Genomic DNA, 18,043 nt, shown 5'->3' on the forward strand with positions numbered 1-18,043 from the left:
CAGTTGAGATGTGACCACTTGTATTTTTAACTTTTGAAGACTGCCTTGGGAATTTTCCTTTTCTTACTTGAGACTATAGGATGAAAAATGGAAATCTGTGATTGATTTGTATCTAAATCTCCCCAGCGAGGAAGAGCAGAGGCAGGGAGCGTGGAGGGGAAGGAAGGGGATGGGGGATGGAAGGGGACTGAGAGAGTGGCAGCCCCCTCTAGGCAGCCTGCCTGTCTGACCCAGCGCTGGCCCAAAAGGTGGGAGCCAGGGGACACGCAGGGCTGCCAGGAGAGCCAGAAAGCCACCTGTTGGCTGGTGATCAGCCTTTCGGACAAGGAACTCCTTGGTCCATTCCGCACAACTTCAATGTTGCAAATTGTAAACGCTACTAATTTGCAGTTCCGCAAGACATTGCACACAATCTGTCAAACTCCTGAAACAGTCCCGCAAAAAGCGATTCCTTGTAGCGCTTAAAGGGAAATCGGGAAAAGTGGATTCACCCTCCGAAAAGCGCTACACTCTTGCAAACAATCTGCAACACTAGTGAAAAAGACCTGTGCGTTCACATTGTTGCGGTTCCAGCAAAGTCCCTCTCCCTGGCTCTTTCCTTTGAACTTCTGGCGAAGTTTTTTTTTTTCTCGGAGCGAGCAGAAAGCAACGAAAGGACTTGGGTTTAAATAGATTTGCAACTCAGAATAGTTGTTGGGTCACCATAAATTTCATTTCCAGGTCAGCAGTAGTCTGCCTCCTATAAAGAGAGCTATTATGCTGTTGCCTGGAACAAAAGTCAGTTTGTGTGGAGCTGACCTTTGTGGCCCCTCAAACATGGTGCCTACATCTTGCATATGGGACATAAAATAACAGCAGTCACAAATCACTATACTTTAATTATATTTCATTTATAACAATGAAAATACAGCCTGCATATCAGATATTTACATTACGATTCATAACAGTAGAAAAATTATAGTTATGAAGTAGCAACAAGAATAATTTTATGGTTGGGGGGTCACCCCAACATGAGGAACTGTACTAAGGGGTCATGACATTAGGAAGGTTGACAACCACTGAAGTAGACAAATCGTGTGTGGGGAAGAGCTACTTAATCCTCTGCCCTCGAGACATTTTCTCATTCAGCCCCTCCCTCACCTCATGGCTTTTCCTCCCACAAGGAAAAATATAGAAAAGGAGGCAGTCTGATTTCAGCATAAAGAACATGGGAGGAAAGGATAGAGTTAAATAGCACATCCTCCCTCCACACATCGTTCTGAAGACAACCTCGAACTGCTTATAAACGACTAGGTTTCCCCTCATTTTTATATCCCACCCTAACATGCAGTACTAATAAGTAGGCAAATGGAAATTATCTTTCCAGAAGTGGTTAAGAAGTCAGGGACAGAAGCTCCTTTTCTGTTATCTGGCACCCATTCATTGAGCTGATTATTTATTTACCGTATATACTTGCATACAAGCTGACCCGCATATACGCCGAGGCACCTAATTTGACCACAAAATATTGGCAAACTTATTGACTCGCAAATAAGCTGAGGGTGGGAAATGCTCCATCATCACAGGCTCTCCCATCCAGCCTCCCCCCACCCAACAAATACAGTAAAGTCAAGAGAATGAATAGCTGCTGGTTTTTGTACCCTGTTTTTCACCCACAGAAACCAAAAGAATAGTTTGGAAGAAGTGATTAAGAAGAGGAAGAAGTGAAGGCAAAAGGAGTCCCTCAGTCAAACTGGTGATGTCCTGCAAGCTGACAGAGTAATGATTGGCTGGCTGGAGCAAGCTTTTATTACAATACCATATATACCCGTGGATATACCCGAGGAGGGCTTTTTCAGTGTGAAAAAAGGTGCTGAAAAACTAGGCTTATATGTGAGTATATAGTGTATTAATTGATTGATTGATTGATTGAATTTATAGCTCTCCCCTCCTACAGTTTGGCATATCCTTTCCCTGCCATTGCTGAAAGGACATTTCTTCCTCCACAAAACCATCACCCAGTCTCACCTAGGTTGATTCCGTACGAGTGGAAAAGGCTGAGATGGTGCTTATACAGAAGTGGGGATAATCCCCACTTCCACATGACACAGCTTCTGAGCCAGCCTCTTCCTTGGCCTGCTGCAGATCGGGCCCTCAGTTGCCCCAGGAGAATCCGTGTTCCCTTAGCCTGCTGAAGGGGTCAACAGGGCTTGTCGCTCTGCAGGCCCATGTGGACAGGGAAGAGTCAGGCTTTCCAGGCCTGGCTCCTCCCCATCCTATAGTTGCCCAGAGGGGGCTAAAAATGCCCCAGTCAGCTTCACAGTGTTTTGCCATCCCATGGGTCACACCTGGGCATTTTTGTTGTTTTGCCGAAAAATTTAATTACGTTCCACACAATCCCATCTTCCCCCTCTGTTCTCCCTGTGGAGGAACCTATCCACTTCCATTATGTTTCCCAGGTGGACATATTTCCGTACTGGAGCACATCTGCTGCTGAAATTGACCCGTCTGGGGACACAGAAAGCCGTGGAGCATAAAGTTCCACAGCACCACACTGCTGACGGCCCACTGCAGCCACCACCATGTGGAATTGACCCTACAGTTCTTTCCTACTCACTTTTTAGCGGCCTCTTTCCCATTCAGCCATTTATAAGAGTCCCTTACTCTTAAAATGATTATCCTCAGTTTATCAGCACTTAGAGGCATTACCCAGCTTCCAACCAGGTACTCAAATTAATCCGCCTTCTGGATCAGATAAAATAGTTTCTCGTTATCTGCTCCACTCTCCATTCAAAACCATTTGCAAAACTAAGATCTGCTTTGCAGTACTAAAAATCAAGACTTTGGTAGGTGACAGAGAAATAAAGAAAAAGGTATCCCTTGTGCAAGGACTGACACTTGGGGTGACGCCCTCCAGCGTTTTCTTGGCAGATTCAATATGGGGTGGTTTGCCAGTGCCTTCCCCAGTCATTACCGTTTACCCCCCAGCAAGCTGGGTAGTCATTTCACCAACCTCGGAAGGATGGAAGGCTGAGTCAACCTTGAGCCGGCTGCTGGGACTGAACTCCTAGTCTCATGGTCAGAGCTTCAGACAGCATGTCTGCTGCCTTACCACTCTGCGCCACAGGAGGCTCATGACAGAGAAATAGGAATGTCTTTTTTTGTGCTGGTTCTACTAAAGTCATAATTTCCAAGTCTGCATGTGTATGTATTAGCTCTCTCTTTTTCTTTTCTCTTACAATCAGGCTGTTCTGACAATCTATTCATTTCTTGAGTCCAAAGAAATGGTCGATGGGGAATTTAATGATCATATATTTTCCACTGTCCCTATAGGCTGATGCTGCAAGCAAAGAAACATAAGCGTTTTGTTCACAAGTGATTCCATTAATGTGCAATGACTATAATGCGAGGGGGGGAATAGAAAATCCTGGCAAATTTCAGTCAGTTACTTCTATAAATTTTCCAAAGTGTTCTCTAGAGAATTTTTCTTCTTCTAATGTTTCTAAATTGGCACAGGAAATTGGCACGAGAATCTTATCCTTTCGCTAAGCCCATATTTATGCTTCCCTTCTCATCCTCAGGGAGCAATAATCCTTTGCACAGAGGGAGTAACGCCACTGAATAAATAGGGTCCTCCTGGGGGCAGTCAGTATGGGTCCCTCCTCTTCAGGCTGAACTACATGATCAAGTTGGGTCAGGGGTTCCTGGCCCCAACCCACTTGCACAGCAAACACGCAGCAATTGATAGTTCCCACAAGCTTTCTAATTTATGTACTCCATAGCAGCTATGAGGCTGCAGAGTAAGTGAATTGTTTCCCCGGGAACAAGGAAAGTGGACCTGACTTATCAAAAAAATCATTACGTGGTTTTCCTCCATTAGGTGGACTTAGCCAAGCCACATTTTCTTGACTTCAGACCCTGGTTTGCAAAATGGAAGACAATAATGCTGACCAACAAGGCTGGTATCTGTAAACAGCCCGTGGCGCCACGGGCGCCACGGACTGAATAAAAGAGTAAGGGGTAGTGGGGAGGAGTTAGGGCGGGACCGGTCCAGGATAAAAACTCGGAGGGGCCAATCAGGAGCCGCAAAGCGGCTCCTGATTGGCCCCCCCGAGTGTCAATCCCGCCCCAAGCAGCCAAGGGAATATGGTGGAGCGGCCTCACAGTGTCGTAGACTCTGCGAGGCCGCTCCGCCGGCCGAGAGAAGGCTCCTCAGAGCCTCAGGTGAGGGGTGGGCCGGAAAGCCTTCTCTCGGCCAGTGGAGTGGCCTCACAGCGTCATAGACGCTGCGAGGCCGCTCCGCCGGCCGAGAGAAGGCTCCAGAGAGCCTCGGGTGGGGGGTGGGCCAGGAAGCCTTCTCTCGGCCGGCGGAGCGGACTCGCAGCATCGTAGACTCTGCGAGGCCGCTCCGCCGGCCGAGAGAAGGCTCCACAGAGCCTTGGGTGGGGGGTGGACCGGAAAGCCTTCTCTCGGCCGGCGGAGAGAAGGCTCCAGAGAGCCTCGGGTGGGGGGTGGGCCGGGAAGCCTTCTCTCGGCCGGCGGAGAGAAGGCTCCAGAGAGCCTCGGGTGGGGGGTGGGCCGGGAAGCCTTCTCTCGGCTGGCGGAGTGGCCTCGCAGCGTCATAGACGAGCCTCGGGTGGGGGGTGGGCCAGGAAGCCTTCTCTCCGCCGGCGGAGCGGACTCGCAGCATCGTAGACGCTGCGAGGCCGCTCCCCCGGCTGAGAGAAGGCTCCACAGAGCCTCGGGTGGGGGGTGGGCCGGAAAGCCTTCTCTCGGCCGGCGGAGCGGCCTCGCAGCGTCTACTGGGAATTGCATTCAAAGGCACTAGCAGCTTGACTTTGGTGCCCAGATGCTTCTAAATTTAGTTCCTTGTGCTTGCAAGAGTGATTTCCTGCCCAGGTGCCAAGACTTCCATCTTCATCTTTTGTCTTTTTTCCAACAATCTATTTCAGCTTGTGTCCTTTGTTTTAGGAATTGGATTCATCTCCAAGACACTGTGTAAATCAAGTATGATTTCCTTGTGAGAGCTATTTCCTGCCAGATGCCTAGGAGACCATAAGTAGAGGCAAAAAAGCAGCAGCCTTGCCCAGTTGTTTCTCCCTGACATGTGGGAATTGCAAGGAAGCCCCTTGACAGGGAGTTTTGGTTAATGATCATGGTCAATAGCCATTGATAGACTAGAATTGGGGTCCTCAGCCATTTTGAGCTTGGGAACGCCTTTAGAATTCTGACAAAGGGGGTTGAATGCAAACACAAAATGGCTGCCACAAGAAGTGGAGCCAACTAAAAAACATCAAGGAGTGAGCTCATCCATAACTCTAACAGTAATCTTTGAATATGATAGGCAGAAACTGTTTAACAGGATGCCTTCTAAAATGAACATATTGTTTAAAAAACATTTCCTTGCATACAAACAGCCTCATTACATGAGTGAAGGTAAGGTCATTGTGCTGGGTTGGAAGCCGGTGCCAAAGTAACGTTGAAAAAATGCACATGGATTCTTGACCTGGTCTGGCAAAGGTCTTTTTCATGCTGAGAACTTAAGCAGAATTGTGTAGTGATCACAAGTGTGGGAGCACAACTTAGAAGACCCAAGTCTGAACCCTCATTTTGCCATGAGAGCTTGCTGGGTGACCTTGAACCAGCCATGTCAGTCTAACATAACCTACCTTATACGGTTGTTGTTATGAGGATAAAATTATGGACGGAAGAATGAAGTAAGATGCTTTGGGAAAGAAAGTAAGATAACTTTAATTGTTTCATGTCCTTCATTAAATTGCCTGGAAAGGAATCCAGCTCACAAAAAAAGGCTACAAGATGGTGAAAGATTGCTGGAAGGAAGGCAAGAAGTGAAGACAGACATCTTGGCACCTGGGCACCAAATAACTCAACACAGGGCTAAATTTAGAACTTGCTGGTTACACAAAAGCCAAGTCACTTGTGATTTTGAAAAACAAGTCATGGATCCCTGAGCTATGTTGAAGAACTTGGAAGGCACTGCTGCCAATGATGGACCAGACCAGATTGTCGGTTAAAGCCTTCTCCAGTTCTCCCCAGACATTTTACAGAGGAAGACATGGGTGGAGCTCCATCTCTGTGTGCTTTGAGTGAGAACCAAGTGGCCTTAAAGAATGATTGAGAGTAAAGGGAACAAAATAATTACTTTGCAAACAAAAGGAAGGAATGGAAAATACCCTGGAAGAGAACTGGCTGCCCTTCAGGAGTGGAGGAGAAGTCATAGGTGATTGGGGAGTTCTCACTATGTCACAATAGATTGACAAGTTAAATGAACGGTGGGAAGTCCTGACTTCTGGGCCAATGGCTACCTCATGTGGCAGCACAATTCCAGAGTGCCAAAAGATTGGGGGCAACTAGCCCCAGGCCAAAAACGAGACGGTGGTGCAGCTTTGTGTCCTCCGTGTGGTAAAGTCTAGTTCTGTGAACATCACCATCATCCAAAATTCGAGGCCAGAAGGATCAGGATATGCTGCCTCCAAATTCAGGAAGAACATAATCCTGTAGCATCAGACTATTTCTAAAAAGATTCTGAAGGTGATTAATCTCCCCCCCCCAAGGCACTCAGACTGCAGAAGAAAGAACATTTGAGACTTGGCACCTTCAGGTACCAGTGGCTCATCCAAGAAGTCTGGCAAGTTTGTTCTAGGCTTCTAATTAATCAAACAACATCAAATGCTGCCTCCGGGCTCATGGAACAATTGTGGCATGTTCTTCCTTATAAATATCCAGCACCCGTTGGAAAGAGTGAAAGCACAGCTCAGATCACGTACCCTGCAAATATAAACTATTGCTCAATGAAAAAAGAATCCAGCTCTTTGCTGAGTGAGGCTCTCCTCCTCCCCTCAGTGTTCCGAGTCCAGCACGCACTGCAGAGACGGGCCAAGCAGAGGAGGGTGTGTGTGTGTTAAATATATCTCCACTAGTGGCAAAGCCCATTCGTAAGAACAGGCTTTGAAAGGGTCACACCCATGGCCTGTGCAGGCCTTTGGGAAGCACCCCTTCTCTCCCCCCACCCCCCCTTGGCCAGATGGCTTCTGAAAGGCCTTGAAAGCACACCCGGGGCCTGTTCAAGGCCTTTGGGAAGAGCTCCCTCCCTCCCCCCACCCCGGCTGGGCCTCTTACCTGGGACCCTGCAAGTGGAGTAGAGGAGTCACCAACTGGCTGGCTGTAGCAGCCAGGCATGTCTGTGAGGCAAGGAAGAAGAATAATAATAAGAAGAGTTGGTTCTTATATGCCGCTTTTCCCTACCCGAAGGAGGCTCAGAGCGGCTCACAATCACCTTCTTTTCCTCTCCCCACAACAGACACCCTGTTAGGTGGGTGAAGCTGAGAGAGCCCTGATATCACTGCTCGGTCAGAACAGTTTTATCAGTGCCATGGCAAGCCCAAGGTCACCCAGCTGGCTGCATGTGGGGGAGTGCAGAATCGAACCTGGCATGCCAGATTAGAAGTCCGCACTCCTAACCACTACACCAAACTGGCTCAAGGGGTGAGGGCTTGGTGGAGGAGTGTGGGAGCTGTAGGGGCAGGGCCAATCAGGGCGCAGCTATGTACGATTTGTCAACCAGTTATTGATCCACCTGACGGAATTTGGATCCATACCGCATTTTACCAACTTGTGAACAAGAATACCACGTGGAACCTTATCAAAAGCTTTACTGAAGTCCAGATAAACTATGTCCATGGCATTCCCGATCCAGCAAGGTAGTCGCATTCTCAAAAAAAGAGATAAGGTTGGTCTGACATGACTTGTTCTTGCGAAACCCGTGATGATTCTTAGAAATCACAGCTCTCGGTTCCAGCTGCCCAAGGACTGAGTGTTTGATGATTTGTTCCAAAATGTTGCCAGTTACAAATGTCAAGCTGATGGGTCAATAGTTACCTGGATTCTCCTTTTTCCCTTTCATGAAGATGGAGACAACATTTGCCCACCTCCAATCATCTGGCACCTCACCTGTTCTCCAAGTAGTGTCACAAATAATGGACAGAGGTTCAGAGATTACAGAGAGCCAGTTTGGTGCAGTGGTTAGGAGTGCGGACTTCTAATCTGGCATGCCAGGTTCGATTCTGCGCTCCCCCACATGCAACCAGCTGGGTGACTTTGGGCTTGCCACAGCACTGATAAAACTGTTCTGACCGAGCAGTGATATCAGGGCTCTCTCAGCCTCACCCACCCCACAGGGTGTCTGTTGTGGGGAGAGGAATGGGAAGGCGACTGTAAGCCGCTTTGAGCCTCCTTCAGGTAGGGAAAAGCGGCATATAAGAACCAACTCTTCTCCTTCTCCATCTGTAAGTTCGTTTAGTACTCTTGGATGCAGTTCATCTGGCCCAGAAGACTTTGTTACATTTAAAGAAACGAGGTGTTTGTGGACGGCCCCAACAGTGATCCTAGGCCACCATTCCCATCCCCCGTGTTGTGTTACATTTTTTGTCACATTGAGCACTATTTCCCTCACAAGAGAAGACTGAGGAGAAATAGGAGTTAAGCAGTTCAGCCCTCTCTTCATCATCTGTTATAATTTCACTTTCTTGTCCTCGCAGTGGTCCTATCATGTCCCTACTGTTTTTCTTACTTGAAATCTAACAAAAGAAGCCTTTTTTTTTTGCTGTGTTTAGCACTTCTTGCTCATATTGAGCTTTAGCTTTTATAACACTTTCTGTACAATTATTTTAATTCTGGGTCCATGGCTGATAGTTTTCTGAATGCTACACTGAATCTCAATGTTGCTATCATATGTGTTGCTGCTGCCCGCAGGAATCTGATGGACAATGGGGAGCATATGTTTATTTAAAATAATAAAACCAGACTTTGGAAACAAAGGATTCATCTACCATGAACAGCCTTCCAACAGTTTACATCTTCCTCTTCCTCCAGACTTCCTAAATCCCTTCAGATTTTGTTGTATGTATGCTGTAGGGTTAAAGGATTGCTAACAATAACAAATGTGGCTGAGGCTTACCTCAAGCCGCCAGTTGATGTAGCAGAGGAGCACCCAGAGAAGACGTATCCTGATGAGTGTGCCTAGCAACTTGGAAGGCAGGCACAGTATGATTATGCACCACACCTGAGTGGGGGATGGGGAAGTGTGGGCCTGAGGTCCTTAAAAGGTTCCACATGCATGGGCCTGGCCTCTTTCATCTGGCAAGAGAGCCATGGAGATCACAGTGCCAAGTGGCATGGGGTGGGACCCAGGGAGGTATGCCCCTCCTTTGGCACCCCAGGTGAACACTTCCCAGTGGCAAGGGGACCACTGTTCCTGGAATGGAACCAATGCAGGCTCCACAGGTTCCCCAGGCTCCCAGGGCACCATTGCAGCGATCAGAATCTGCTTTGGATCACTGACACTAAGGAGGTCTAATTGGCCTCAGCCAGAGCTAGGGCATTCCCAGCCTTGGCCCCAGCATGGTGGAATGCTCTGCCACAAGAGATCAAGGCCCTGCAGAATCTTTGAAAATTCCATGGGTCCATGGGTAAGACAGAGCTGTTCCATTGGATCTATGGTTAAGGCCTACAGGAACATCTAGCCGCTTGTAGCCACTAGGCCAGTGGTTCTCAGCCGCTGTAACTCTGTGACCCTTACAGCAGGGGCACATGCACCGCTGCCACTTTACTGTAGAGGTCACAGAGCTACAGCAGTGGTGGCCAGAATGGCAGCATGGCGCTGGCTTCCTTTGTGCTGCCACGAAGCTCACGGAGGAGGCCAGCACCACAGGAGTGGTGGCGGCAATGGTAGCCGGAGCGGTAGCAGTGGCAGCATGGTGCTTGCCTCCTCCACGCTGCCGTGGAGCTCTGAGGCAGCACGGAGGAGGTCAGTGCCATGCCGCTGCCACAGGAAAAGCCAAATGACCCCTCAAGTAGTCGTGACTTGCAGGTTGAGCAACTCTGCACTAGGCTATGCTCAGTGAGGGTTACACTAAGTGGATCCCTCTCTTCCCATATTAAGGGCAGTATTAGCTATGTAATTTTAAGTCTTTTAATTGTATTCTTAAATACTTAAATACCTCATGAGAAGGAAGGAGTCCCTGGAGAAGAGCCTAACGCTGTGAGCAACTGAGGGCAAAAGAAGAAGGGGAAGACAGAGAATGAGGTGGCTGGATGGAGTCACTGAAGCAGTCGGTGCGAACTTAAATGGACTCTGGGGAATGGTAGAGGACAGGAAGGCCTGGAGGATCATTGTCCATGGGGTCGCAATGGGTCGGACACGACTTCGCACCTAACAAGAACAACAAACTGTATTCTACTAATTTTAATTTTTGTACATGGGAGAGTCATACTGAGCCAAAGGGCAGAGTATTCCATTCCTTTTCAGAAAAGGATAATTGTACTTTCTAGTTCATCAAGCTCTCCCCCATTGTATAAATCCACTGCAGAGACAAGATTAGAACTGAATATTCTTCTATCCTGGCTCACACCCTGAGCTACTATGTTTTGATACTATCCCAAGAGCTGGTTTCCTTCCCCAGTCAACATTGGCCTTGTTTCTGGGAGGGTGAAGTTGACATGGGAGAGATCCATACAATTGGCTCCACCCACGTCATTTGGGGCTTCAGAATTTATCTCAGCCAAATGATGCTTCCTAGGTAATTCCCAAAGGGAATCTTCCCTTCACTACAGGGAGGTTGCTTGCCGTGGGGTCAAGGTCATGTGTAATTGGACCCCTGGGCTTTCTTTCCTCCAGTAGTTGGACATGAGCCGGGCTCTATTTCTTTTAGCCATGTTAAACTCCTTAACATTTGTGAAAACCCACTGTGCTTCTCTGGGTTGCTTGATGAAGACTGCCATCCTTTATTCCCAATTGCTATCACATCCCCCCCCCCACTCAAACACACATCCAAAACTAAAACATCGCCGTGCTTGTCTGTTTAAAAAAGGTTATGTATGCCTGGAGGGAGATTGAATGTTACAGAGGAAAAGGGCAGAGGGAGAAAGACAGAGAAATCACATAGAAAACAGAACTGTGGGCATAATGCCAAAGTCTTGATTGTACAATGCTGACTAACCAACCGTTGGTTTAGTTATTTATTTTTAAGAGAAAAAGGCCACAAACACTCAACTTCATTAGAGCCTCTGTCCTCTGAATGCACTGGCACAATATAGGTTTCCAAAGCAGGCTTCTTTGCATGTAACCCTGTCTCAAAAAGATAGTGGCAGCTGATGTTTAAACAATTTAAAAGGACAAATAGCTGCAAGATGTGTCTCAGATGGTCTTTATGCTGCTAGAACTGGATTTCCTGTTTAAACGGAGCACCACATATGCCTGGATGTAATGGAGAAGAATGTGCGCAAACCCCTCCAGGAAATCCACCCCTGCAGAGCCATATGGACTCTTCTGGTTAACTACTGTGGCTTTGGGTCTGTTGCAATGGCTGAGGCTGGCCACAATTAAGTTAAAAGGCTCAGAGTCCAATCACAGCCCAATATATTCTCACCAGCAGTGGTTTGGGAGCCATTACTCTACAGCAGGGGTAGTCAACCTGTGGTCCTCCAGATGTTCGTGGAATACAATTCCCATGAGCCCCTGCCAGCATTTGCTGGCAGGGGGCTCATGGGAATTGTAGTCCATGAACATCTGGAGGACCACAGGTTGACTACCCCTGCTCTACAGTACTCTGCAAATGTGTAAGGCAGATATTGAGTTTAACTTGGCTTTATTAGATGCCTCGTGGTATTATGGAATAGGGTGTATATGATCCTTCGAGGAAAGCTAAAGTGGGGCCAGTGTCAGGGCCCATAATGGCACTACTTAAACATATCAAACGCTTTTATCTAAAACCAGATTCAAGGCTTATTTTAGGGTGCAGAAAATAAACCAGTAAGAGTTTTAAGGGGCAGGTTTTGCAGTCTCCTCCCTACCTAAGCATCAGACCAATAAGGCTCCAGTTCAAATGAGAACTGCAGTACAAAGGGTCTCTCCCCCTGCTGTTTTCCCATACTGAAATGGCAAATAGTGAGTCACTCATTGCACTTTGGGAGCAAATAAATACCTTTAGATGTTTTCCCAGGGGAGCAAAGAGTGGCTCTCCAAAACAATTTCACTTCAGGCCAATGACACAGGAATGAAGTTGCACTAGAGGTGCCAGTCTCCAAATGGGGCCTGCAGATCTCCTGCAATTGCTACTGATCTCTTGGCCAGGGGTAGTCAACCTGTGGTCCTCCAGATGTCCATGGACTGCTATTCCCATGAGCCCCTGCCAGCGTTTGCTGGCAGGGGCTCATGGGAATTGCGGTCCATGGATATCTGGAGGACCACAGGTTGACTACCCCTGCTCTAGGCTACAGAGACAAGTTCCTCTGGAGGAAATGGCTGCTTCTGCAATGGACTGCATGGCATTCTAACCTGCTCTCTTCCACCCCTAAATCTCCAGGAATTTCTCCCCCTGCTGCTGGCAACCCTACCTTGCATTTTGTTCTTGATCCAGATCAGGGTGTAAACTGCACGGAGCTTTTATTCCAACCCCAGATCCATTCAGTCCCTGCCCTCTACACAGAATGCGATTTCCGTTTGGATTTGGGGTGATTTAAAATTTCCTTCTGCAGCAAGAAGGATTGATCCGGAGTGACCCTACCTTTATTGTGCAATATCTTAGAGTGCTTTTAACCCGCCATATTTAAAGGCTGTTTTGAATCTGGGCTCTCCTCCGCGGTAGAGGACCCATGATTGGCCACAGGTGGTCATGTGAGAAACTTCCTTAAAGGAGAAGCCCCTAATTTCTCTCAACTTCTGTTGGTCCTGGATTTTTTCTCCCTTCTCTGCCTTTTTCGATCCTCTCCCCCCCCCCTTCAAGAAAAGAAAGAAAGAGGCTTGGCTCCCTCCCATCTTCTGAACTACCCTAACCACGTGCAGAACACTTTCCTGTTTCAATGGGGGGGGAGAGGAAGATCCGAGTTCAAAGTGATATGAATTCAACAGGATTGACAACGGAATAAATAAAGTAAGTGCAGACTCTGCCCAGGCCTGATAAGTATAGGATTTTCAGAGGGATAGATTGTAGGAGCTCCATTCACGGAATTCCCAGCCTTTTGTCTGTTTAAGCCCTTTGAAAATATTGGGTCAAAGTTTGTTTCATATTCTTTACTCTCTATTCAGTGGAACACTTTGAAACCCATTTCATCAATCTGACAGCATAACTTGAACCACTGTGATCTCAGGTTTCTTGGCCTCTGAATGTGTCTCATGGGCCTTTCGGTGACCTGAACATGCTTCCTGGCCAAGTCATGGATCAGAATGAGTAAGGGCAGACCTTTGCATAGCCCCAGCGCTTTTGGAAGAAGAAAAGCTAAGGAGTAATATCATGAAGGCAGTTTCTCAAGAAACATACTCGTTTTAAAACATTGAAATTTTAATCCAGACAACATCATTCCCCACCCTCATTTCCAGTTCTGACAGATTCTCAAAATTAATGGATTAAGGACAATATTGCACTCGTTCATGTCTTGCCTTCATCTGTGAGTGAAAATGCTGCTTGGGGGGGGGGATTTGTCCTTGATTATTAGTGTACGCACTGGAATGAGACAGACCGTCTGGTCTCTTGGTTCTAAAACATTTTCTGGAAGAATGGTTTAATGATGCAATATGTCATTGGAAGTAGCAACACAGCTGCTTGACAAAAGAAAGGTCTTTGGGGAGGGGGAGTGTTTGATAAGAAGAAAAACTTGTTAGATTGCAGAGAAAGGGGGGAGATCTGAAAAAGAATATGCATTTGTTTGTTAGGCACTCTTTTTGAGGTCAGTTGGTAATAATAGTCTTTCCTTGGCCAAGAATAAATCACAGGCCATTAGTCGCTTCCACTTCCAGAAGGGCAACCAATATGTGCCTGTGGCTCTTCAGGTTTTTCAAGCCTCCGTGATCCCTCGACTGCTCTTTGGGATTCCTGTATGGATCCAGTCTCTTAATAAAGAAGCTGACTGTATGTCTGCAGCCTTTTATCACAAAATTTTAGGCTTACCGAATTCGGTAACCTATTTGACTTTATGTGCCAAGCTGTGTCTACACACTATCGAATCATGTGCTTGGATTTTATCCATCAAATACTGGCTCCATCTTTTCTTTAGTCCTCCGCCAAATAGTCTCCTTGCACTTCTTCCATCTGACCATGATACTTCGAAATGGTCTCAGGCCATTGCCTCTAAAATTAAATCCATAGGCCTTGACCTTGATTCTTTAGCTAACTCTGGAGAGGATCATATTTTTCAAACTATCCAAAGAAGTATCCAGGATATTGATCTCCAGATAATTTATGCTGGTGCAGGGGGACCATGCTCCCCACGAACTTTTGGTCTATCCCCAAACACTATCGCACATTATTTCTCCAACCTTATAATTCCTTCAAACCGCAGAGCGTTTTATGTTAGCCAGACTAAACGTGTTTCCTTCTGCAATGGTTGAAGGCAGGTATAGGAGAATTCCCCGCAATGAAAGAATTTGCAGGTATTGCCATACAGAACCAGACTCAGTTTTCCATATCATTCTGTGATGTGAGTTGTATAACAACAAACGTTCTGACTTGATCTCCCCACTTCTACCCTTCCCTAATGTCTCAGATGGCAGGGCTCTTGAATTGCTGCTTATCGATAATTGCTCGGAGACCACTGAACAGGTAGCCAAGTTTTTATCTATAGTAATGACCCACAGGGTAAAGAAGTAAACGTCACTGGCTTCATCTTTTTGTATCTGCTGCACCCTTGCCTGCTGTAACTTTCCTCGCCGTTTTTTTTAGACTTGTATTACAGAACCGATTTGTATATTGTTTTATATCGTGAACGCCATTAAAGGTTTTGTATTGTATTGTATTGAAGTCAATTGGACAATAAAGAAAAGAGATGTGCAATTCAATCAGGCTGCTAAGAATGTGTGTAGCTCAAACAATCATTGCCTCCTGAACAGGAGGAAAATTGGTGGGTGCTTCCCAACTCTCTTTGAGGGAGGCAGGTCAAATAAAAACTTCCCGTCTTCTGGTGAGAAACGCCCCCTGCTAGCCAGTCTTCTTCCTGCCTCGAGTAGAGGGAGAGCTTTTTGGCTAGGCGTCTCTAACCCGAGCATATCGGAAGACCTTTTTTCCTTACCTTTCCTCAGAATTTCCTCCCAACTGCCCGTCCTACCTTCCCCTTCGGTTCCCCTGAATTTTCCTTTTTTGGCTGCACCAGACCAGGCAGCAAGGGGAAGCCGTTTGTCGGCCGCGTGCACGATCTCCAGCCATGGTGGCCATTTTGTTTTTTGCCGAGGAGCCCTAAAATAGCAGATCAGCGGGATGGCAGTTTCTCTTCCAAGGAGGAACAGAGCATGGAAGCTCCCTCGGCTGGGCTCGCTGCCCAAGAGAAGGACAACGTGGCGCTGGGCACTTTAAAAAAAGAGTGCAAAGCATTTCCGGGAATACGTACACTTTTCTCTTGCCTGTACATGCACTTGTCTGAGATTGCAACCAAATGTTGAAGTAGACATTCCAAGAAACTGCACAACTGCCAAAAGGCACAGCCCTTTGTCCATGCAAAAAATGAAAATACATAATATTTCTTATTGGCGGCCTCTGTTGGGAGTGGGCTCACCCCAAGCATGATGATGTCACTAATGCATTTGTATTTCTTAGTTTGGCGATGAAAGAGATAGAGAACCATAGGTGGCAGTCATGTGAGCCTGGCCTTACAAGCATACCTGTACCTCTTCAACCTATACAGAGACTTGTTATTTCCATATTCCTCCTCCATCTTGACCTCAATCAAACCAGAAGACAGCTCATGACAAATCCAGCCTCCCAGCAGAACAGGCAAAAGAAAAAAAAATCTGCCAGACACTAATATTCACCAGCTAGAAGAATTATGAACATCTGCAATGCTAACCATTGAACAGGTGAGTCCAGAATATGTAATCTTCTTGGAATCATCTAACAACAGAGAACATGAAGCGAAGGGTCATAGGACACTGGAGGACAGAGACACTATTCATCAAGGTGGTCAGATCATTTAGAGCAGGGGTAGCCAAACTGCGGCCCTCCAGAAGTCCATGGACTACAATGCCAATGAGCCCCTGCCAGTATCTGGAGGGCCGCAGTTTGACCACCCCTGATTTAGAGAATGGTAATTCTGATGGTATTAATAATAAAGATCTTCTGATGTTCTAGACCTACAGTTTCCATACTCACACAGATAAATAGACTCAATAGGAAAAGAATCTAACCCTAAATTACCCCCATGACAATAATAATGACAATAATTTTGTTTTTTTAAATCATCAGTTGTTGTACTATATATGGAAGCTCATGCAAAACATGGGAAGCTTACCAGGTAAGAATTGAGGCAGTAGTGGGAAACATACAAGAGAAAGCATTACAGAATATCAGTTGTTATGCTGTACAGGAAAAAGAGAGTTTAATGGCATACACCAGACCAACAGTATCTTATGGGACAATTTCCTTATTATTCTAGTGAATAAGCAAGCATGTTCTCACCCATTACCTTGTGACTGTTTCTGAAAAAACAGAAGAAAACATTCCACTCAAACTCTGGCTCTATGGCATGCAGAGTACTTCTCCAAAATGCAACCAGGCGTGCAAGACATACATCTTACCCTGCTTTGCCAAACTACAGCTTTTTATAAGCAATTTGTAACAAAGAACAGCAATATGCAAAAGCTTTATGAAGAGCAAAAAGTCTCAGAGATCCCCTTTTAAGTGCTATCGAATATTTATTCCCAGCTTGGTGCAACTTTCAAAATGTTAAAAGTGGAAAGAGAGCTTGTTGGAAGAAGGGGAAGAGACCAGGAAGGAGATCAGATGCCAACTGAAGGAAAGCAAGCGATTTTTGGCAGCCAGGAGGCAGTGTAATGATGAGAATGGACAGAAATAGGAAAGTTCTGCTTGAGGGGGGGAAATAGCATTGTTGCTATCATATTTCATTTTCCCCCCTAATATTGGAATACAGCGGGTGGCCTATTTGATCAGTGGCCCGTGGTAGACTCTGTCAGACACTAACAAGCAAGCAAGGGGCACGGGTGGACATGAAGCACCAGTGGCTTCTTGCATCCAGTTGCATTATATTATGACAGGCCAAGGAACACACAAGACAATCCAAAGGACAGGCACGTTCTCTCCCAAAAAATAAATTAAAAAAAAAAGGAAAACGGATAAAACAAACATGGATCTCGTGGTGCACAAACCTTCGGGTTCTGTGTTCTCTTTGAGGTGTACTTGCTTCAGAGGGCAGCAGAAGATTTCGTGGCATTTAGCACGAAAGGGGGACTCTTTTTTCTTTAATTCCGTAGATTGGATGGAATCTTGCCGTAACATAATATACTCCTGTGTGCCAGGGGGAGCGTCATCCATAACTGTGGTCACCACATAACAAAATGAACTTAAGTTAGAACGAAAGGGAAAACAGAAACAAAAAGAAACAAAGAAAAAAAATCTAGAGAAATAAATCAACTCTATAATGATACCGGGAAGGGAGGGAGGGAGGGGTGAGGGAGGGAGAAGGAAGGAAAAACATTGGTAGAGAGGAAAAGAAAAATCAAATTAATGTACTCTGGTTACAACGATACAGGTGGAAGAAGGGGGTTGGTGGTATCTTACTTGATATTTAAATGCTTACATTAATATCTCTAGCAATTATTTAGGGCGGTTTATATTAAGATAGCTCACATACTTTAAAATATCTATTTCAGGAAAAAGATTAATACAAAGCATATAACAATTGGCTGCATTTCCTCTAACACAGAACTACATTTTGCATGCAGGCTACAGACAATGAGACAAATGAACATGCATTTTCCTCATCAGAATTGTGTTCACATTGAGTAGGACTTCAGAAGAGCATGGAGTGAGCCTTGGAACACCCCACAGTCCCAATCTGTATCAACGCCTCTCAGAGCTGCTTTTTGTACCTCGGTTATTCAGTAGGGGAGATCACATACCTCCAGGGTTATATGTTGTTATTCATTTGGAGATCACACACCTCCAGGGTTATATGTTGTTATTCATTTGGAGATCACACACCTCCAGAGTTATATGTTGTTAGAGCCAAAGTTGGTCAATAAGGATTATGGCTAATTCATATT

The 18,043-nt window shown here is 46.2% G+C and overlaps 1 protein-coding gene across 4 annotated transcripts in view; it reads right to left on the reverse strand.

Moving 5' to 3' along the window:
- Positions 1–18,043, reverse strand: part of FGF13 (fibroblast growth factor 13) — a 177,653-nt gene that overhangs the window by 65,085 nt on the left and 94,525 nt on the right. For 2 of the 4 annotated variants that reach the window (XM_077307983.1, XM_077307980.1), the window contains one exon: positions 17,147–17,314. The exons of 1 other annotated variant lie outside the window; for it this stretch is intronic. In XM_077307983.1, the coding sequence (XP_077164098.1) occupies positions 17,147–17,312 (166 nt within the window). In that variant the 5' untranslated portion in view covers positions 17,313–17,314. Of the gene's footprint in view, positions 1–17,146; positions 17,414–18,043 lie in introns of all 4 variants that reach the window. One more of the 4 variants, XM_077307979.1, reaches the window with a different exon arrangement.

Source organism: Paroedura picta, chromosome 13 (genome assembly GCF_049243985.1).
Source record: "Paroedura picta isolate Pp20150507F chromosome 13, Ppicta_v3.0, whole genome shotgun sequence".
Lineage (NCBI taxonomy): Eukaryota > Metazoa > Chordata > Lepidosauria > Squamata > Gekkonidae > Paroedura > Paroedura picta.